At 35.4% G+C, this 24404-nt stretch overlaps 1 protein-coding gene across 1 annotated transcript; it reads left to right on the top strand.

Moving 5' to 3' along the window:
- Positions 1-3362: 3362 nt before the first annotated feature.
- On the top strand, positions 3363-22828 carry LOC138840979 (dedicator of cytokinesis protein 7-like; the record flags this gene model as incomplete). Its single annotated transcript, XM_070041418.1, has 7 exons — positions 3363-3433; positions 6974-7112; positions 8199-8300; positions 12032-12118; positions 17856-18087; positions 20629-20793; positions 22579-22828. Coding segments are annotated over 7 exons (996 nt in total), but the record flags the coding sequence as incomplete, so codon positions are not given.
- Between the last annotated feature and the right edge of the window lie 1576 nt (positions 22829-24404).

Below are 24404 nucleotides of genomic sequence, written 5' to 3'. Positions count from 1 at the left end.
AACTTACTAAGGACTTGATATATGCTAGATACTCCCAGAGATACAAAGATGAATAAGACTAGTAACTTAGATAATACAATACACATATGCACACACATACACACACACACACACACACACACACACACACACACACACACACACACACACACACACACACATATAATATGAGAAGCAGCTTTCAGAAGAAAATCACATCGGTGTCAACTAAGGATCTCTTATAAAAGTGCAAATCACTTTACTTTTAATATTTGTGATTCTGATTTTTCTTAATCCCCTTTAGAATAAAAGGCCAAAGGAAGATAGGAGATGATAAGATGATATATGAGGTTGTGTTACAGTTTGAAAATGCTGTGCAGTGATTCTCACATATATGGCTCTTTCCATCTTGATTGAGAAGACACTGGCAATATTGCCATATATTAGATTCACTTGGGGAGCTTTAAAAATTCCCAGAACTCAGGCTGCATCACATATAATCTCTGAAGCTCTGAACCTGGTATAGTATTTTTAAATCTCATCAAGGAATATCTTGCAGCCAATGTTCAGATCCTATGTTAATTATGAAAAGATTGCTATAAAGATTCAAAGGAATGGGTATTCAGAGGTAAGAGAGAATGCTTTACTGAAGCAACAAAGAGAAAAGGTCCTCTGTCCCAGAATTAAATGTTAATGGCAGTGGGCCTGGAGTGTAGGGGAAGGAAAGCAGTTCAACTCCAGGAATGTCCCTTGAAGTGATAAATACAGTGGTGAGTTTCCTTGCCAAAAAGAGCAATCGAAGACTAATCAGAAATAGTAGATTGACTGTCTTTTATCATTTGTAGGACACAAATGCACATTCAGTGACAATAGATTTTTTGTCCCAACTAAAGTTAGAAACATGGAATAGGAGGAATATGCTATACTTAAGATATTTGAGTCCTTTGAGAGTCCTTTGAGAGTAAAAATCCTTATTTAAGAATGGATGTTCTGTTACCAGAGCCTTATTTAATCCTTCTATGTCTGTCTTTTAGTCAAGGTCTTTTGCTTTATCTACTTCTAGGAAAGGTATATTTTCTCCCTTATTCCCTCAGTTTTGTCAGAATTTATAGATCTGACAAAAGTGAACAAAAATTATTCATCTTTGTATTCTCCTATGGTAGCTATTTGAAACCATTGCATATAATATATATGCTAAATAAATATTTGTTGGATGAATAATTTATTTTTAAACTTAGCATTTCATATTCTTTTTTTTAACCAAGCTCTTCATTTCTGCTGAAGGGATGAATGTTCTACTATAGTTTACAAAAAAATACTAGACTGTGTAAATAGGTTCTTTTCCAGTTTATATATAAATTGCCATGAAATTTTGAGCTTATTATAGATATGTATATAAAAACCATTTTTTCATTGTTTGCTTAACAAATTCTCCTTACTGTAGCATATTTATTGCTCCTACAGAGTGCCAGCTGCAACTCACCTTCATCTCTGGTGTTGTCATCACATCTTCTCACTTTCTTTCATGGGCTTTAGCACTCATATGATTGTATGTTTATTTGTTCTCTTACCATTAGACTGTGAGCTCCTTGAGGGCAGGGATCATGTCTTACTCATATCTGTATTATAATGCCTTTCACAAGGCTTGGAATATAATTGATGGTGAATGATTAAAATGGTTGAATGATTAAAAATGCATGCTAAAGGTCAAACAAATACTTTCCACTATACTTAATCCATGTTACAAAAATGTAGAAAGAAGTTATTTTGTGAAAAGTGATACCTTCTCAAAGGGGAAAAAGGTACTACATTCCTTTCACTTGTAAAATATATGTTTATGTGAGTAGTTGCTTTGAAAGAGTATATTTTTTAAGAAAATGAAGGCTATTCAAATGGTCTTCAGGATAAGCTTTTATTATATACTATCAATTTAAGATTATAAATGTCATGATTTTAGCACTGAAATAAAGTTTTATAAAAATGTACTGAAGTAGCTAGGCATGATGGTGCATGTCTGTAATCCCAGCACTGGGAAGTCTGAAATAAAAAGAATATGGGATTGCCGGGCGCTAGTGGCTCACGCCTATAATCCTAGCTACTCAGGAGGCTGAGATCTGAGGATCACGGTTCAAAGCCAGCCCAGGCAGGAAAGACTGTGAGACTCCTATCTCCAATAAACCACCAGAAAACTGGAAGTGGCGCTGTAGCTCAAGTGGTAGAGTGCTCGCCTTGAGCTGAAGAGCTGAAGGACAGTGCACAGGCCCAGAGTTCAAGCCCCACGACCGACAAAAAAAAAAAAAAAAAGAATATGGGATCAAGTTTAGCCTGGGCTACACAGTGAAACCCTATGTCAACAACAACAAAAACAAACAACAAAGTATACTAAAGTATTAGAAAACAGATGCAATAAGGCTTATCTAAGAGAGTCATAATTGTTATGCTTCTGTATACCCTTAAAATAAAAAGACCAGCTTGAATTATTAAAAGAAGAAACAATAACAGTCCCTTTATTTAAGCAATGAACTTTCTGTTTTACTAGTTGTGTTGATGGAAGTATGCTGGCATTTCTACATACTTTACTTATTTTTGCACATGTAAAGATGGATGACTAGCCAGATTAAAGAGTTAACCTATGACTACATAACATTGTAAATCTTAACTCTTTAGCTATCTCCCATAGTAGTCATACTGTGACTTTGACATCTATAAGCCATTTATGTAACTGGCTGCCCTAATCAGCCACAGTATATCTGTAAGAATTCAAGAGACACATAATAATACTGAATTACTTTACCTCTTAAGCTTTCAGCAGAAGCACCATTATATTTTCTTAATCTGGTGGATTTTTTTAACCACAAATAAATATAAGATTATAAGAATAGAGTTCTTCCACTGTGAAGTAACTTGCAGCAAGTACTAGAAGCAAAGAATACATCAATTTACCTAAAAATCATATTTTTATCATTTATAAATTACAATTCACTTTCAGAATGATTACTGTTTTAGTGATGCCTCCAATTTGTATGGTAGGTTTATGCTACCAATCTAACTTGATTTTTCTTATGTAAGTTCAAAATGATATGCTGTATCCAGTTTAAAATGAATTTTTTACTTTCTCTAAGAAAAGGAAAGAAATGTACTTTATTTTCCAGTAAATAGAATATAATTAATAGAACATTTTTGAATGTTTGAATATCAGATGGATCTATCATTGAAAAAAATAGAGTTAACTGAGCTTTTAAAGAACTTCAGTAGGCACATTGTTCTTCATTGGGCTGATTTTGCCCATTTCTTAAGTTATTAAATCAGACAAATTCTTACATAGATATGAAACATCCAGCATTTATTATAACAAAGTTTCAACATGCTGTTATTTGTTACAGGTAATCTTTGGTAAATCTAGCTGTTCAGAATTTTCAAAGGAAGCCTATACAGCCGTAGTATATCATAACAGGTACTGAATTAAAATATTTCTTTCAAAGTTACTCACTTCTTAGTGGCATTATTAGCACTCACGTTAGTATGTTTACCAAATGCTTTGCTGCACTAAATGTGCCAAATTCAAGGCCTACATCAGAGTTTCAGTGCAAAAACATCTCAAATATACAACTTTATACCAAAAAAGTCTTTTCTATCAAATTCTCTGATCCTTTCATTTTTATTATATTGTTAATTATTTTCATTGTGGCTTCTGGTCCTATGATCTTTCTCTATTATTTTCCCTTGAAACTTTTTAGTTTTGTTTACGTCTTTATTAAACTTAAACCTAGTAGTTGAGTTGGCCATATTCTTAACATCCAATAATATACTTTGATTCAGTGACTTTCTGTTTTACTTCTATGGGAAATTACAAGCTTTGGATAACCTTTAATTTATGCTTTTGGGGGAGAGGTTATTGTAAACAGTTGAAGAAAATTAGAAAATCACACCAATCAGAGCTATTGCAAATTGAATTTTTGGTATATGATGGGGCTACAGTTGTTAATTTTATCTTATCTTTTGGCCCCATAACTCTTTTGTAGTCCTGTGATCACTTTTGCTTGCACTACCCCTTCTCCTCTCCTCTTTCTCTCTTTCCCATTTCCCATACCCCCCACTTCCTCTGTCTCTTAAGTAACAATAGCTCCAGGAATTTCCTCTGTTTCCTCCTTTTTTTTCTGAGTGTATTACTTTCTTCACTCCTATTTTATTAAATTGATTATGGTCATTGAACTTGAGATTCATAGTGTCTCTTCATCTCAGATTATCTTCAACTCATCTACCTTCCCTTCTATTTGAAAATTAACAGTGAACCTCTCTGTGTCAAAGTGAGTCTTTTCACCTCAGCTCTTTAGCCATCCTGTTCAGGCTCTTCCAGGATATTGGCCAGTTACCCTTTTCTTGTATATTCATAGTCTAGTTTTATTAGCTCTGTCTCTTATTCCCAAAAAGTTTATATTTTCCATACTTAAAAAAATACAGCAGGAAGTATGGCTCAACTGGTTGAGCCCTTGCTTAGGAAGTTTGGAGCCCTAATTATTGCTATGAGAAAACACAAAAACTTCCTTCAGTATTTTTATAGTATGTATTTTCTCAACTTTGTTTTGTGGCCATGTCTACTTCTTTAAACATTTTTTAATACTAATTCTTATCCTCTAAGTATAGGCAATTCCAAACAAAATACAAAGAGCTTTACTTTCAATTTTCTCAACTCTGTATGTAATCTTTGTAAATTATCAGTCTCTTGGCGTTACATTCAATGAAAATCTTCTACCCTAATATTCATGTGGTTTCTAACCCTTTATTTTCAATCCTAACCCTCCTTCTGAGGTATGTACATGTGTTTTCATAGACCTACTGGACATACTTATTTTGGTGTCCTGCTATTCTCAATTTCCATGTATGTATTTCTGGCTTTTCCTGACGTGACCCCGACTGATTTTTTTTTTTTTTTGTAGTTTTGTTAATGCTTGCCACCAGTTATTCTGGCTCAAAAATTAAGAAATCTTTGTCTTCTTTTTATTCTTCAACATCTAATTGGCTTTTGAATCTTGATAGTTTCTTTCTGCCTCATTAGCAAACATATACTCTGCTATATGTTTCTGGGCCTTTCTTAAATCTTATTCTACTATAGTAATGATTCCCTGTGTTACTGAACTCCCACTCATTGTTTAAAGTCTATTTTAGATATAGCTTCTGAATAATGAATTCCTAATTTCAAATTTGAGTAATCTGTTCAATTCTGTTCTTGAAATATTTAGTCCTGTCTGTTTCACATTAGGGATTAGAAATACTTTCTACAAAAGATTAGGTAGTGTACACTTTAGACCTGTGGCTACATGCCCACTGAAGTCTGCTATTGTAACATCAAAGCAGATATTATAATAAATAGAGTTACAAGTAAGTAAGTAGATTGGCTTTGTTCAAATGAAACTATTATGGATACTGAAGTTTGAATTGCATGTAATTTGTAATTTAATGTATATCTTTAACCATTTAAAAATTAAAAAAAAAACAAACAAAAAACCTTTAATTTACAGGTAGTAGACTGGATTTGGCCCAGTTTGAACCAGTTTGCCAACCCTTGTTTCTATAACATAGTTAGCAATATCTGTGCTCCTTATTTATAGTCTTACTAAATTATATGCTTTTGAAGATAATTATTTGTATTTATCTTTAAGATCACCACAAAAATAGGAAGACAAGGTTTAGCCTAAAGTTGAACAATTAAACCTACCTGTTGAAGCAATAATTTCCATAGATATGTAATTTTCCACAAATACTTTCACATAATGTGATTGCAGGAGGAAATGAACCAAAATACTCAATAACCAGTAATGATACCAAGTTTCTCAGTTTGTAGCTAAGTTATTTTTCTTTCTGTCAGCATTAGTGGAATTAAAATGACGATACCATCTGATATCGCCAGTAAAATCAACTTTTTATAAGTCAGTCATGATGTGGTGAGATTAATAATAATATGCATAATATCTTTTGAGAAAAAAACCACAAAGTCATCAAGTTCTCAAGTGTCTAGCATTAGCTTGCTTTCTTGCTCTTTAAGGCCTAGTTCTACTTAATATTTTTGTGATCAAATACATACCCGTTGACATGTTTTGAGGTTTACTTGAAAGAGAAGAATATTAAGATAAATAATCTTAATTGGTAGGACAAAATACATTTCTGAAAAATACTGAGAATGGAAAGTTGAGATGCTATAGTTCTATCCCTTTTAAGTATATATCATGAATATCAGCCATGCTTTCCTATAAAAATGCTCCTTGGGGACATTAGGATTCCCAGTGAACATTTAGATGGATACTGAGATGAAGGCTCGTGCTTCTTCAAACATAGTACCTGTATCCTAATAAGTCTAAGAATACTTATAAACTGGGACAAATGCAATTTGTGGATGTTTCCCCATGTTGTCTTTTTTTTCCCCTTTGAGTCAATCAGTAGTCCGTATTTTGCTAACATTGTTTATTTCATTAGTCCTGGAATAAGTAATACATGACATTTTATAGGGAACCTAACAGTATTAAGGTATCTTTAGATTCTTTTTTTTTCAAAAAGATGGTAGAAATTAACCTTTCTAGGAAAACATTTTTCTAACTGCAGTATTTACTAAAACATGCTTATAAAACTTGCATATTTTTTCTATGTAATGCTTGTCAGAATTAGCTCATGAATGTAGAAAATCCTATCTTACATAGATTCCAATGTAATGAAGATCTCAATATCATGGTGGTAATTATTAATGAATTTTCAAATGGTAGAATTACTATTTGAATTTAATAGAAGCAAGATGAGAAATTTTAGAAACAATGGCAGCTTCCTCATCTTGAAGTAGGATTTAATTAGAGATGAAGAATAAAGAAAAACATTTTGGAATAGAGAAAAACGAAGCATGAATCAAGAAATTAATTTTAAAAACACTCATATACAAATGTGAAACTTATTTTGAGTAAATTACTATTGGTTTTTATTTTTATTCTATTTTATTTTTTGTATGAAGGTCTCCTGATTTCCATGAAGAAATTAAGGTTAAACTCCCTGCTACTTTAACTGACCATCATCACTTGCTTTTTACTTTTTATCATGTTAGTTGTCAACAAAAACAAAATACTCCTCTTGAAACACCTGTTGGATACACAGTAAGTCCTTTTTTGTTGTCCTAAATGTTTACTTCTTTGATACTAAAAATATTTATGATGTGTAAGATATAGTTGATGTTTCTTATTATTTCTATACTGTTTGATTCTATAGTTATAAACTTTCACTGATTAAGGAAGAATCATCCTAAGAAGAAAATACTCATTAATGTAGTTAGATAATTTATTCAGTCAATGTTTATCTCACAGTGAAATATAAATACAACAGTTCTAAGGAGAGCTTGATTTGAGTGTAAAATAAATTGCAGTCTTTTTTTGGGGGGGTCCGGTCGTGGGGCCTGAACTCTGGGCCTGGGCGCTGTCCCTCAGCTCTTCAGCTCAAGGCTAGCGCTCTGCCACTTGAGCCACAGTGCCACTTCCAGCTTTTTTCTTTTTTCTTATGTGGTGCTGAGGAATCGAACCCAGGGCCTCAGGCATGCAAGGCAAGCGCTCTACCACTGAGCCACCTTCCCAGCCCCTAAATTGCAGTCTTAAAAAAAATGAGGAAAGAGATTTACAAACGCTTGAGTATTTTTCAAAAATTATTGTGATTGAATTGTAGAGGTAAACCTTAACATGAAGGACATCATAATGTGTTAGGGTATCAATTATTAGAAAAATTGTGCTTCTACCCAAAAAAAAATAGTCATCATTTGATTCATTATTTTTATCTTTTGCATTTATAGCATGAATTTTGCCAATTATAGGAAAGTGATATTCATACTTTTAGTTTGTCTTTAGTATTCCAAGCTAATTAAAAATTTCACTATTAAACTGAAACTGTTAGCTGTTGTTAAATTGATTTACTTTGTGGCCTTTTCTAGGACTGACACTTCTTTAGGTAATAAGGGTCTCCATATCAAATATTTCATGTTTAGAATAATAATATTTTAAGGATTTTTAGTAAAGTATCAGGGAAATATTACTTTAGAGGAATACAAAGGCCTATTGTTACTACTTATATAATTTTCACAGTATTTGTTGATATGAGATGATTTTGACTTGTACCAAGTTCTTAAAATAGATTTCCTTAAATTATTTTTATAGCAAATATATTTAAGTTAAAATTGTTTCCTTTTCATTTAAAAGTGGATACCAATGCTTCAGAATGGAAGGTTGAAGACTGGCCAGTTTTGCTTACCAGTCTCACTGGAAAAACCACCACAGGCTTATTCTGTATTGTCTCCTGAGGTCAGTATCTCTTTTATTGTAGTTCTTTTAGATAGAAGGATAATCCTTTTCTTTCCATTTACATTACATGTATCATTTTGGTTTTAAGATGAATACATTTCTTTTATTTTTTTAAGACTGAATAGAACCAGGCACCAGTGACTTATAATCCTAGCTACTCAGGAGGCTGAGATCTAAGGATCATGGTTCAAAATCAGCCCAGGCAGGAAAGTCCTTCAGACTCTTATCTCCAATTAACCACTAGAAAACCAGAAGTGGCGCTGTGGCTTAAGTGGTAGAGCACTTGCCTTGAGCTGAACATCTCAGGAACAGCACCCAGGCTCAGAGTTCAAGCCCCATGACTGACCAAAAAAAAAAGACTGAATGAAATAAGTTTTTATTATAAAAATATTTTTACCAATAGATAACTATGGGCTGGGAAGGCGGCTCAGTGGTAGAGCGCTTGCCTTGCATGCCTGAGGCCCTGGGTTCGATTCCTCAGCACCACATAAGCAAAAAGAAAAAAGCCAGAAGTGGCGCTGTGGCTCAAGTGGTAGAGCGCTAGCCTTGAGCTGAAGAGCTGAGGGACAGCGCCCAGGCCCAGAGTTCAGGCCCCATAACTGGACCCAAAAATAAATAAGTAAAACTATTACTGTTCCCTTGATAATCTTATTTCACTTAGTAACTAAAGAATTTTGATGTTTTTATGTTTCATTGGCTTCCATTAATCATGCTTAAGTGTATAGTTCTGTAATATTAAGTACATTCTCATAATTGTAAAAACTAACGTTTAAAACTTTTTAAAATATGGCTTATGTATATCTAAAGACTACATTGTGTACTTTACTTTTATAAATTTGACAAAAAAAGTTATTATACTCTGTGTAATCCTCTGAGAGTTGGTTAGGGCTGTTACTTGCTTGTTTTCTTTTTTCTTTCTTTTTTTTTTTTTTTTCGGTGGTACTGAGGGTTGAATCTAGGCCCTCATACATAACAGACAATTATTCCACCACTGAATTATATCCTTTGCCTCTAGAATTTTTTTCCCGTTAGCAGTATATTAACACTATGTATAGTTCTTCAAATACTTTCATTGCTTTATTATGTCATTCAGTTCTTGCTCCTTCAAAATCAATTCTCACAAAATAAAGCAATTTAAAAAATAAAAAGTAAGCCAAATATTGTGGCTCATGCCTGTAACTTAGCTACTTGGGAGCTCACACAAAAACTTCACAAAAGCCCATGTCATAACAAGCAGGCTGTGGTGGTATACATCTGCCATCCTAGCTGTACAGAAAGTATAAATAGGAATATAGGCACCCAGGCTAGGCTGGGCAAAAAATGAGACCCTTTTTGAAAAATAACAAATGGGGGAGAATGATAGCTAATAGGGGTCAAGGTCCATTGTACTTATAAGCTGACATGTTGAATATTAACCCCTTTGTACAACTACTTAAAGATAATAAAAATATAATTTAAAGAAAAACAACAAATTCAAAAGTAGCACCAAAACAAAGAATTAAAAGTTGATGTAGCCAGGCGCTCACGCCTGTAATCCTAGCTACTCAGGAGGCTGAGATCTGAGGATCGCGGTTCAAAGCCAGCCCGGGCAGGAGAGACCGTGAGACTCCTATCTCCAATAAACCACCAGAAAACCGGAAGTGGCGCTGTAGCTCAAGTGGTAGAGCGCTCGCCTTGAGCTGAAGAGCTGAGGGACAGCACCCAGGCCCGGAGTTCAAGCCCCATGACCGACAAAAAAAAAAAAAAAAAAAGTTGATGTAGTTCTATTCTGTTTCTTATGATGAAAAAAATATAGTCCATTGACATTTCATTATAAAAATTTTCCCTTCACAACCTATAAATCTCTGAATGATCTAAGTCTTTCACTTCTCCAACATCAACTTTTGCCATCATCATCACATCATCATCTCTCTTCCGTCCAACCTCTATGCTTTTTCTTCTCTTCAGCCCTTTACTCTTTCCTTTCCTCATCCTAATTTTGACATGGCAGGTCTTTTTATTCTCCTTGCAAATACAATAGCACCTGCTCAGAGGATTATTTTCCACCTTTTCTTTTTTCATGCTTTTGCTTCACTCTGTTAGTTTTAAATCTTAATTTATTTACTCAGTATTTATCACTGTCTGAAATTACCTTTTGCTTTTCTTCTTTGCATTGGTAAGTTTAGAGGACAAGACCTTATGTTTATTGTTTACCACGTAACCATAGTACCTAGAAAAGTATGTGGAGGCTTCAACAGATACTTTAAATATAAAAACTGAAAACTTGGCTGTGCTGTAGTACCTTATGCTGTAATCCTAGTTACTCAGGAGGATGAGATCTGAGGATCACAGTTCGAAGCCAGTCCAGACAGAAAAGTCCATGAAACTCATATCCCTAATCAACCAACAAAAAGTCAGAAGTGGCCAGGTGCCAGTGGTCAAGCCTATAATCCTAGCTTCTCAGGAGGTTGATCTGAGGATCATGGTTTGAAGCCAGCCTGGGCAGGAAAGTTTGTGAAACTCTTATCTCTAGTAAACTATTCAGAAAAAGCTGGAAGTGGCACTGTTACTCAAGTGGTAGAACACTAGCCTTGAGCACAAAGAGAGCTCAGGTCCAGTACCCAGGCCCTGAGCTCAAGCCCCAGGATTGCCAAAAAGCTAGAAATGGAACTGTAGCTAGCCTTGACTAAAAAAAGGGTTCAGAGACAATTCCCAGACCCTGGCTGAGTTCAATCCCCGAGAGAGAGAGAGAGAGAGAGAGAGAGAGAGAGAGAGAGAGAGAGAGAGAGAGAGAGAGAGAGAGAGAGAGAGAGAGAGAGAGAGAGAGAGAGAGAGAGAGAGACACACACACACACACACACACACACACACACACACACACACACACACACACACACACACACACACACACACACACACACACACACACACACACACACACACACACACACACACACACACACACACACACACACACACACACACACACACCCCCCCCCCCCTCTGAAAACTTTACAGGATTATTGATAATAGCAAAAAATGAAAATTACCTGGATATGATCCAACAAGGGAATGTTCAATTAAATTTTACTGTATTAGTCCACTGCATATGTGTTAAAGCCTCCCTATTAATTTTTTATTTTTATTTATTTTTTTTGTCAGTCATGGTGCTTGAACTCTGCCTGAGAACTGTCTCTCAGCTCTTCTGCTCAAGGCTAACACTCTACCACTTGAGCCATAGCACCACTTCCGGCTTTTTCTGCTTATGTGCTGATGAGGAATCGATCTTAGGGCCTCATGCGTGCAAGGCAAGCACTCTGCCACTGAGCCACATTCCCAGCCCCCCTATTAATTTTTAAAAGTAAAAGAATATTTAAAATAAAGACTGGAATACTATGTGATTCATGATGTTTAATATGCAAAATTGGATTTCAAAAATAATATATTTGATACTACCTCTAAGGATTTATGTAAAAATATATGTGTATATACGAACATTGGGAATTCTATAAGGGAGTATTTCTCTGGAAAGATAAAAATTTAGGGCATTAGTTTCTGACATTTTATGCTGTAAATCTTTAAATTCTCGTAAAAATAATTTATTGATTTTATAATAGAAATTGCATGTAAGTTTTTAATTTATACTGATCAGAAGTATTTCCACAGTGTCTTTTCGCATGGAGGTATCGCTTTGTTTTCTGAGTTAATAATCTTCTTAAGCTGTTATGACCATTACATTTGCTATCTTACAGGTTCCTCTACCTGGCATGAAATGGGTAGACAATCACAAAGGTGTGTTCAATGTTGAAGTTATTGCTGTTTCATCTATCCATACGCAGGTGAGTTTCAGTACTTTGTATGATCAAATTCACTTGAATGAATTAAATATGATCTTATATTTATGTCAGATTTCTTTTTTTTTTTTTGGTTCGGTTGTGGGGCCTGAACTCTGGACCTGGATGCTGTCCCTCAGCTCTTTAGCTCAAGGCTAGCGCTCTACCACTTAAGCCACAGCACCACTTGCCGTATTTTCTTTTTTGCTTATGTGGTGCTGAGTAATCGAACCCACAGCCTCATGCATGCAAGGCAAGCGCTCTACTACTGAGCCACCTTCCCAGCCCTATGTCAGATTTCTTATTTGCTGTTGGACTTATAGAAAAATGTATCACCTAAAACATAAATTTACAAGTTGGAAAGAAGCCAGGTGCCAATGATTTATGCCTATAATCCTGGCTACTCAGGAGGCTGAGGTCTGAGGATTGCAATTCAATCCAACCTGGGAAGGAAACTCTATAAAACTCTTATCTCCAATTAATTACCAAATATCTGGAAGTAGTAGAGCTGTCTCAAGTGGTAGAGCACTAGCCTTGAGCATTAAAACTCAGGGGCAACATCTAGGCCATGAGTTAAAGCCCCAGGCCTAGTACCAAAAAGGGGGGGAGGGAGTTGTAAACAATAAACAGCAAAAGTAATTTTTTGGGGGTGGGGCTTGAACTCAGGGCCTGGACACTGTCCCTTAGCTTCTCCCCCCTCCTCAATCCCACACCCTTCAAGACTAGTGCTCTACCACTTTGAGCCACAGTTCCATTTCCACTTTTCTGGTAGTTAATTGGAATCTCACAGACTTTTGAAAATCTCACAGACTTTTCTGCCTGGGCTGGGCTCTGCAATCCTCAGATCACAGCCTCCTGAGTTAGGATTACAGATGTGAGCCACCACCGCAGGCTAATATTTGTTTTTTTAAGTGTCATTAAATTATTTTGAACAATGAAATGATTTGTTTCCAAGTTTCTAACGCATAATAGAATGGAGTTGAAAAACTGTCATCTAATTCATTTTATTTCTCATAGACTCAAGTATGTCAAAAGTAAAATGGGTAATTTTAGTTTAGTTTTTTTTTTTTGAGGTACTGGTATTTGAACTTAGGGCCATACACTTGCTAGGCAGTCACTATGCCACTTGACCACTCTGCCAGTCACCTTTTGCATTTGTTTTGTTTTGTTTTGTTTTTACATTTTTTTTGCCAGTTCTAGTGCTTGAACTGAGGGCTTGGATGTTGTCCCTGAACTTTTGTGCTGAAGGCTGACACTACCAGTTGAGCCACAGCATGACTTCCAGCTTTTTGTGATTAATTGGAGATAAGATGCTCACGAACTTTCCTCTCCTACCTGGCTTCAAACTGCTGTCCTCAACTCTCAGCCTCCTGAGTAGCTAGATTACAGGCATGAGCTCCAGTCACCCTGCATTGATTTTTTTTTAAATTTTTTTAATTGATTTTTTTTTTATTATTGTGAACATACTGTGATTTTTTTTTTTTTTTTGTCGGTCATGGGGCTTGAATTCTGGGCTTGGGTGCTGTCCCTGTGCTGTTCAGCTCAAGGTGAGCGTTCTACCACTTAAGCCACCGCACCACTTCCGATTTTCTAGTGGTTTATTGGAGATAAGAGTCTCACAGACTTTCTTGCCCAGGATGGCTTTGAACTGTGATCCTCAGATCTCAGCCTCCTGAGTAGCTAGGATTACAGGTGTGATTCACTAGTGCCCAGCTTCTGCATTGAGTATTCTTAAGATAAGGTCTCACTTTATATCTGGGCTCACATGGACAGTTGTTCTTCCCAGTGTTGCTGTTGACAGGCACATTCTGCCCTTGCCCAGCCATTGGTCAAGATGGAATCTTGTGAACTTTTTTTTGCCTGGATTGGTCTGAACTGTGATCCCTCAACCTCCCTTCCCAACTAAGATTACAAGCTTGAGGTACCATGCCTGGATCAAATGGGGAAGAATTATTAGAATCATTTGCTTAAGATTCTTCACCCTAGTTCTAGAATATGCCACATTTTTCTTCTAAGATTTTGTGTTTAGACTTTTGGGCTGGAATGTTTGTCTTTCTGATCTCACTTGAATTTTCCCTCAGAAGATGACCATTTATACATAGCAGCTCCCTCTATTTCAGCTAACTCTGCACTTATAACAAGTATGTACATAAGTGTGCATCTCTCTGTGTTGCACTTTGCTCTGTTATACAGTGTGTTTGTGTGGCATACATGCACATGTGTTTATTGTTTTTCCCTCCATGGTGTCAGAGAAGTTAACTGTCATGGAATGGAACTTCCCTTCAAGGACCTTACAATGTAACAGGAGAAAGTATAAATTAATTGCAATGCAGTAATATTAGTACTATGTTAAATATATTAACTAAATCCTTTTAAGTACAGAAGAAAGCATTGTCTGTTCTGCTAAGAACAGAGAAGTTGTATTAGTAATCAAAGAAAGGAAAAGTAGGTAGCTCAGATAATCAGACAGCAAATGCAAAATGATAGCTATAATTAGTTTCGATGTAACTGAATAATGTGATTGCTGAAACTAAATTGGTGGATGTGATTTTTCCAAGGAGAACATACAGGGTGAGAAGACACTAGTGTTTAAATAGAATCTAGGGTTTTCCCACCCATGAAGGGAAGAGTAATGCAGGGGGGCTTCCCAAACCCATTAAGCTTCAGTGCTGTGCTAGGAAGACTTACAAGGTAAGTCATTTAGTAATGCTCAGAGTTATGGTTTGGTTTACTGAAAGGATGAAAAGTAGAATCGACAAAGGAAAAGGTGCATGTGAAATCTGCAGGAAATAAGGCACAATCATCCATGAATCCTTTCCTAGTGAAGTCATACAACGTACACAAACTGCTGTCTGCAAGGGAAGCTAGGAGAGACTCATTTCTTGGGCTTTTTACTAAGAGATTGTCATGTACCCTCACTTCCTAACATGTATCTGGTAGACTTTCTCTGCCTACATGTACCTAAGTGCTAGAATCCTAGGAGGAAGGCAGATGTTCAGCATAAACCTTACTGTTTAGACACATAAGCTATCCCCTATACATTGGACCCAGCCTGAAATTTAAGTTCCTATACAAGGCCCACCTTGCAGCAGGCCTTTCAAAGGATGGCAGTCTTCAACCTGCTTTATTAACTCTTCACTGCACAATGATTTAGAAGAAAATAAGACATAGCGCCTCTATACTATGTTAAGGAAAACACATCATATATAGATTTTATTTAGTAAAACATAGGTAGACTCTACTAACAGAATAACTCCAGTGGAGTTTTTCATTTTTTCATGTTACTGGATGTGTCTTGTGCTTCCTGTTGATGAAAAGATTGTCATAATATAGATAGACACATATTCTTTCCTTTAGTGTATTATCACTTTATGTCTTCTGAAATATATAAGGTCAGCAGACCCTTATATCAATGGGCATATGGTTCTAAGCAGAAATCTTTGAGGAAAAACCCCAAATGGAGGATGCATAGAGTTCTGTCTGTGCTGTACTATGGATGCTTACTTCATTTTCCCATAACACCATCTAACTTCTACTAAATATATGCTGTCTTTCAACAAACCTAAGACTTTCATTGATAATTATCACTTTAATTCAGCATGTTCACTTTTACCTTTCTTTTATTTCCATTAAAAATAAAATTGTTACTATTAATATGTTGTACAGAGGGGCTACCATTTCATAAGTCAGGCAATGAGTACATTTTTTGGGATAGGGTCACCCCTCCTTTACTTTCCTCAGTTTCCCCTCACCTATCCCTGCCTACAAGTTACATAGGTCATTTGCCACATAGTATATGTTGAATAGCATGATTGCATTTATTTTACCTTGCTTTTGTGGGGAGGCTTATTTTCACAAAGTTAAGGGTAGGAAAACACTGAGCAGATTACACAGAAATTTAAACACAGCTGACTGTAACGGGACTGAGAGCTCTATCTACATAAACTGAGCTGCTTTAATTAAATTCTGTGAGCAGGAATTTACTACTGTATACTACATATCAGCTTTTTTCCTTTGGGAAAAAAAGTTCCTATAATCATTGTTAGCTTTTTTAAAGTTGTCAGTAATTTTTTAATCTTTTACTCCTAAATTTATATTTATGGAGCAGTCATGTGATATCATCATCATAAAAAAGTTTTGAGGAAAAATGTTATGTAGTTGATTCAGAAATTATAAAATGTAATCACAGCTATTTGGGAGGCAGAGATGGTAAGGATTTTGGTTTAAGGTCCGCTGAGCAAAAAGGTAGTGAAATTCCATCTCAGCCAACAAGCTTGGCATGCTGGTCTGTATTTTTGATCCAAATACTGGGAGGCTGTAGGATTGTGATCTGAGGCCAACCCAGGCAAAAATGTGAGACCCTACCTAAAAAAATGACTAAAGCAAATAAGATCTGGGGACATGGCACTAGTGGAAAGTATCTGCCTGGCAAGTTGAATCTCCTGAGTTCATTTTTTTTTAAGTACAGTATCTACTAAAGAGCATCTTGACATTTAGGATTATATATTTTAATCTTCTTAAAGAATTGGTTGCTGGGCTGGGAAGGTGGCTCAGTGGTAGAGTGCTTGCCTTGCATGCATGAGGCCCTGGGTTCGATTCCTCAGCACCACATAAGCAGAAAAAGCCAGAAGTGGCACTGTGGTTCAAGTGGTAGAGTGCTTGCCTTGAGCTGAAGAGCTGAGGGACAGCGCCCAGGCCCAGAGTTCAGGCCCCATGACCGGACCAAAAAAAAAAAATCATTTTCATTACTAAGTAAATAGAAATTTTCTTCTAGCTCCAACCAACTTTTACTCACATCTCATTGCTCAGAACTGTATAGTATACAGACATCCTATAAAGGAACCTGAAAGAGCCAACTTTTATCCTAGAACCTGTTACATTATTGCTTTCGATAAGACTAATTCTGTTACATTATTGCTTTCGATAAGACTGTTTCTGTTAGGAAGGAGGTAGGTTAAATAATAACAGTCAGTATTTAGTCAGGAGACAAATCCATAGAAACTTGAATGGGGGCTAAATTTAAAGATAAATTTGTTAAACATATTAAAGATGACTCATTACTAAATGTTATGATGATAGCAGAGATAACAGTTACAGAAAGTATCAAGAAGGGACTTAGAAACCTAAATAAAGCTAACAGAGATACATAAGAACATGTCACTTGCTATGCTATGATTTCAAAAAAACTTGGTGGATAACCCCTGCCATGGAAGACTGAGAAACCCATAGCTGTGAATATTGTTGCTAGTATCCTTCACCTTTAATTTGCAGCATTCACATCTGCTTTCCATCTCTTGGAAAACAAACAAAACAAATGAAAATATCTTTTCACTCATCAAACCTTTCAGACTACCTTCTATACTGCTTACTTTTTGAGTCTGTTGCAATCCAGCTGATGGTGGCAGCTGTAGTTTGAAGACCTGAGCCAGCTCTCTGCTGCACAGTATGATAAAGATGATGGGTTTGGAGCTAAGAAATAGCAAATTAATGGGTGCACACAGATGGGTTACTAAGATAACTGCCACAATAATTGAGTGCCAAATGAGTCAAACTCTAACTGAAAAAGGTAAATCCTTCTTTATTAACGCTTTATTTCTTGAGTAAATGAGAATGGACATGTTTAATTGGAAACAAGTTTTATACTTTTTTTATATTTTCAGGTAATATATTTGTAGTCTACAGTTCTTTATGATTAAAAAATTTACATAGCTTTAATTTTTTAATTTTTTATTCTTTGTTTTAGGATCCTTATCTTGACAAATTCTTTGCTCTGGTCAATGCTCTGGATGAACACATGTTCCCAGTCAGAATTGGGGATATGCGAATCATGGAAAATAACTTAGAAAATGAATTGAAAAGCAGTATTTCAGCACTGAATTCATCTCAGTTGGAACCAGTAGTTCGATTTCTTCATCTTCTGCTTGATAAACTGATACTTTTAGTTGTTAGACCTCCTATCATTGCTGGCCAAATAGGTAATTTACTTTGTTTGAGATGAATCATAAATTATATAACTTGGAATTTCTAACTTTCATTATAAAAGAAACAAGGGTCACTATTCCCATTTGCTGTCTAGGGGGTGTTATTTTCTTGTTTATTTGCTTACAATCAAAAGAGACCTTTTTGTTTGTTGTTACCAAATGTGACATATATACTTCTCAAATTAGTGAAGTAATTTATTCATTGACCAAATACTTTTTTTGTTTTGTTTTGTTTTTTGTTTTTTTGGGTCCGGTCATGGGGCCTGAACTCTGGGCCTGGGCACTGTCTCTCAGCTCTACAGCTTAAGGCTAGCACTCTACCACTTGAGCCACAGCACCACTTCCGGCTTTTTTCTTTTTGCTTATGTGGTGCTGAGTAATTGAACCCAGGGCCTCTGGCATGCAAGGCATGCGCTCTACCACTGAGCCACCTTCCCAGCCCCTCGTTGACCAAATACTTATAAAGCATTTATTACACAATGCATCAGACACTGATAGGCACTGTCTAGAGATGGTTACTGACTTCAAATTTCAGATTACATAAACCTCATGTTATGTTTTACTGGATATATAATAATCTACATTTTTATTCATCTGCTGTTCATTTAATATAGCTTTTCTTTCTTTTTTCTTTCTTTCTTTCTTTCTTTCTTTCTTTCTTTCTTTCTTTCTTTCTTTCTTTCTTTCTTTCTTTCTTTCTCTCTCTCCCTTCCTTCCTTCCTTCCTTTCTTTCTTATCTTTCTTTCTTTCTTATCTTTCTTTCTTTCTTATCTTTCTTGCCAGTCCTGGTGCTCAAACTCTGGGCTTGGGTGCTGAGCTCCTTTTGGCTCAAGACTATCACTCTACCACTTGAGCCACAGTGCCAATTCTGGATTTTTCTATGATTGATTGGAGATAAGATTTGTGTGGACTTATCTGCCCTGGCTGGCTTCAAACTGTGAACAACAGATACCAGCCTCCTGAAGTAGTGAGATTACAGGCTTGAGCCACCCCAACCTGGCCTGAATATAGTTTGTCTTTCCTTCATTTGTTCAAAACTACTGTATTTTCTTTTTCTTCAGTATTCTAGGGAGAGGTACTTCTATTCCTACCCTTTCCAAGATTTACTGTAACCTATTTCCAAGATGCTTTTCCCAAAGTACCTGTGCAAATCTTGTAAAGAAATTTAGGATAAAAGAATTTTAAGCTAACTAATTACAGAAATTTTGTGTTAAATGGTGGCACAGGGTTTTGAGAAATAGTCTGATTATTTGAAAAATAAACATTTTTAAAGAAAAAGGATTGTCAAACCCCACTTGGGTTTCTGTCTCTAGTCCTATTCCTAGATAGATAGATAGATAGATAGATAGATAGATAGATAGATAGATAGATAGATAGATAGATCTTCCTAATTGACCATTTTATTTGATTATTCCACTTTTAGGAAAACTAAATTGGCCTCATTATCTGTTTTATTCCACTTTTAGGAAAACTAAATTGGCCTCATTATCTGTTCATAATCTTCTGTCTTGGTTATATAAATCATAAAACTGAAGCTCTGTTGCTCAAAATGACTAATTGATTTAACTTACCTTTTCACTGTGCTGTCTACCAGGATTCTACAATTTTTGCAAAGTTCTTGTGATACATTGACTTGAATGGCTGTGTAGGTAGTACTTACCTTGGCATTTAAAATGTTTTATACTTTTTTTTCCCCTTATAATCCTTTTACAAAATCACTTTTGTCCGTTAAGTTGCTTATTCACTATTTTTCATACCTTTTGTATTTTTAATAACCCATATTCATTGATACTAGTTTTTTAAAAACAAAAGTAATATTAATTCCTTGCATATGTATGTTTTTTGTTTTTTTGGGTCCGATCATAGGGCCTGAACTCTGGGCCTGCGCGCTGTCCCTCAGCTCTTCAGCTCAAGGCTACCACTCTACCACTTGAGCCACAGCGCCACTTCCGGCTTTTTTCTTTTTGCTTATGTGGTGCTGAGGAATCGAACCCAGGGCCTCTGGCATGCAAGGCATGCGCTCTACCACTGAGCCACCTTCCCAGCCCCTCCTTGCATATGTAGATTTATCAGTCATCTATAAAATTAGTTGTTTCTAAAGATGATTATTTTATAAAATAATTTATATCTGTTTGGTTATATTTTGTTTTTTGAGTGATCCAACCTGTATCATTTTCATGTTAAATTAGTAAAATGAGTTTTTTTCTCCTTTACAAGAGTATATTTGGTTCAAATAATTCAAAACTTTGAAATTAGCATAAAATACTATCTCTTTATACTTTATATAGGTACTTATATAGAAGTAACAAAAACACTGATCTTTGTAGAACTTAGAAACTAAAAATGTTGGGGGGGGGGAGGATGGGAATGGATAGGAAGGGGAAACAAAGAAGGAGGCTACAATGCTTGATAAGAAATGTAATCGTTATCTTGCCCATGTAAGTGTAACCCCTCTGTACGGTATTTTCACAATAAAATAAAAAAAAAAGAAACTAAAAATGTTAAAAGCCAAAATATTTTCTTCTTTTCTGAAAGTTAACCTAGGTCAAGCTTCTTTTGAAGCCATGGCATCAATTATAAATCGACTTCACAAAAACTTGGAAGGAAATCATGACCAGCATGGCAGAAACAGCCTTCTTGCATCTTATATCTATTATGTTTTTCGCCTGCCAAATACTTACCCTAATTCACCATCACCAGGTATTTTATTCTTTTTGCTGTGAAACTTTCATAAATGTTGCTGACAATGTTGAGTTAAGCTTATAGTCTACAATGTGATGCATCGTTCAATAATAAACATTTATTAAATATCTCTTATATAATATTTACTATGTTAGATGCTAATGTTAAAGTGATTACTTATGTTTTTATACATTATTTATACAGCTTCCTTTAATTTGAAGTTCACAAATTAATTCTTGGAAATAAACCTTGAAAATAACTACTGGTAAGTGGAGGCATGGTAGAATGCTAACTTTGAACAAAAAAAACCAAGCAAGTATACAAGACCCCAAGTCCAAGCCTCCATTAATTGATTAGTTAATTGATTCCTATATCTGAAGAAATTTATCATTCCTTATTAGGATAAATAGAATAATATGTTTATCATTCAGAATGTTGTGGGTATCAAAGAAGAAATATGGTAGACCAGTAGTTCTTGATAAAACTGTGAAACATGCAATAATGAAAAATTGGGGCTGGGAAGGTGGCTCAGTGGTAGAGTGCTTGCCTCGCATGCATGAGGCCCTGGGTTTGGTTCCTTAGCACCACATAAGCAGAAAGTGCCAGAAGTGGCGCTATGGCTCAAGTAGTAGAGCGCTCGCATTGAGCTGAAGAGCTGAGGGACAGCGCCTAGTCCCAGAGTTCAGGCCCCACAACCAGCAAAAAAAAAAGAAAAATTGTTGTCTAGAAAGATTCTCTTTACAGTCAGTAAAATAGCATAACATTTCAGAGTTTTGAGCCCCAAGTCTTTGTGTGACACTGGTAATAGTGGTGTTAACTTGTTTGTTTGAATGTCTTACTTTGAAAAAGCATGCAATTGTTCAGTTAGTTAATGATTATGGTATACACACTGTTCAACTTGTTGGCATGTTTGTGTGCATGTCATCATTCATTACTAAGTACGTGCCCTTTTGCAGCTGTGGCAGTTTTAATGCTCAGTATTGAAAGATGATGTAAGACTCAATGTAGGTCAGACAAAAAGAAATTCTTTGCTTTTTTATATAATCTGGAATTGTAGAATTATCTTTTTATGTATATAATCAAGATTGCATTTTGTTATTGGTAAAGTCCCAGTTAAGAAGTGTTGGGATAAATTGGCTCTCTCTCTAGTGACTACTATCAAGGGATAGAACAGTGTCAGGTGGAAAAAAATGAGACATCAGCTAAAACATTTTGGATTTGAGATTCAACTATATCTGAGTGAAGATAGTATTTGTTTGTTTCATAGTAGTTTTTATTGTGCATAAAATAAACATTTGATGGTAGTTATTTTATTTATAGTTCATTATTTTTATTTATTTATTTATGTTTGGTCAGTTGTGGGGCTTGAACTCAGGGTCTGGGTGCTGTCCCTGAACTTTTGCACTCCAGACTATTTTAGCATTCTCCCACTTTGAGCCACAGTGCCACGTCCAGTTTTCTGGTGATTAACTGGAGATAAGAATCTCACAGACTTTTCTGCCCAGGCTGGCTTTGACGTGGAATCCTCAGATCTCAGCTTCCTAAGTAAGATTATAGGCAGGAGCCACCAGCACCTGGCTAGTTCATGATTTTTGTCAGCTGATATAAAGTAGAATATTTTTGTGTAGCCCTCATTAGGCCTTAAGTGTTTTTACTCTTGGTGATTTTTTTTTAACTCAGTAGATTTCATTTAGAAACAAAAAGAAATCATAGTCTTTATGAAATGTTATGAAGTGGCAGAGTTTTTTACCCTAGTTAATTTTCTTTTGTTTACTTATGTGCAATTGTTTTATGCATTTTTAGGTCCTGGAGGTCTGGGAGGATCAGTGCATTATGCTACAATGGCTAGATCTGCTGTGAGACCTGCAAGCCTTAATCTAAGTCGTTCTCGTAGCCTTAGTAATAGTAATCCAGACATATCTGGGACACCTACATCACCTGATGATGAAGTTCGGTCAATCATTGGCAGCAAGGTAAATGAAGGGATGATTTTAAGTTTATGAACAAATGTGAAATGCCTAATTCCAATTTGTTCTTAACTTTGAGTCATAGATGAGTGAGAATAAACAAGAATTATACATACATACATACATACATATATATATATATATGTCTAAGTTAGGAATAAACAAGAAATTGTAAATTCCTATTTTATCAGCATTAAATATTGCATGTTTATATTAATTATATAGCGTGCTATTATAAACTGGTTTGTGCACTCTATGAAAAATACCTCTCAAGTTCTAAAATTTGTCCAGGAAAGCTAGTAACATATTACTAGCTGATAGGCCATGTGAAAAATGACCAGATTAACTTTCTGTAGAATAAGTGGGACCTAAGTAAATAAAATATAGGTCATCATCATTGACTTAAAATATGATCACCCCTTCCTTAAAAAGTATCTAGAACAGCTTTGATTGGTAATAGAGTTATATTTCATAAGAAACTTTGCAGTTCACTAAGATTAGAAAAATAAGACTAATTTAATGATTTATCTCAGATGAGAAAAAGACTACCTACCATAAGACTCAGCTGTACTTTAATAATTGTTACCACACCAAAAAACCTATAGAAAAATAATCATTCCTTTCTACATGTAAAGTACAAAAATAATTCCAGAGTTTAAGAAAAATGGGCAAAACCACAGTATGAGTGAGGCCAAGAAATATCATATTAGGTTGTGTTTTGATCAGACTAAACTTAAATTTTGTTATTGGAAAAGAAAATGCTATGATTTGTATAGAACAATAGCCATTTTTTTATTATTGTGAAAATACTGTACAGAGGGGTTACAATTACATGGGCAAGATATTGAGTACATTTCTTATCAAGCATTGTAGCCTCCTCCTTTGTTTCCCCTTCCCATCCCATCCTTCCCCCATCCCCCCCAAATCTCCCCCCCCCACCCCTGCCACCAAAGTTGTAAAGTTCGTTTTCGACATAGTGACTTGTATGTCTCATTGTTGCAATGGGTCCACCTGTATCCCTATTTAAATGATTTGTTTTTTTCCTTCCCCTCCACAAATTATAACAACATCAAATACAGTGAAAGCAGGGGTTATATTGTGGGGACTTTTACTCTGTTTATTCAGATATAGGGAAGAATTATAAACATGTTCTAGAATTCATGTTTATGTGAACTGTAGTAAAGTCCTCTGTTTCTTTAAGTGATAGTGATCAAAATATCACAACTACTCTTACAGTATGTGTGTGAATGTATGTGTTATATATAATATATAGCATATAGGTACAGAAATTTTATATTTGGAATCCTGTAATCTACATTAATGTATGTTAACTCATTCTAATATTCATAAAAGTTTTTAATTATCTTAAGTAATATGCCTTTGCAGCTTTATAAATTTAAATAATAAATTTATAGACATTTTAGTAACTTAAAATTTATGTAGATGTTAATATAATTTAAACATGCTATTTTTATGAATGATGTGTGTGGAGAGGTATGTAGATTACTGCAGAGTAACCAAGCAATATGAAAATGTAAAAGAGAAAATTCCAGCTGAGCGCTGGTGGCTCACACCTATAATCCTAGCTATTTGGAAGGCTGAGATCTGAGAATCACCATTTGAAGCCAGCTTGGGCAGGAAAAGCCAAGAGACTTATCTCTA

Source organism: Dipodomys merriami, unplaced genomic scaffold, assembly GCF_024711535.1.
Source record: "Dipodomys merriami isolate MVZ:Mamm:240054 unplaced genomic scaffold, mDipMer1.0.p SCAF_3091, whole genome shotgun sequence".
Classification (NCBI taxonomy): domain Eukaryota; kingdom Metazoa; phylum Chordata; class Mammalia; order Rodentia; family Heteromyidae; genus Dipodomys; species Dipodomys merriami.
Note: the sequence above shows the minus strand (reverse complement) of the source record. Positions and strands in the feature narration are given on the sequence as shown.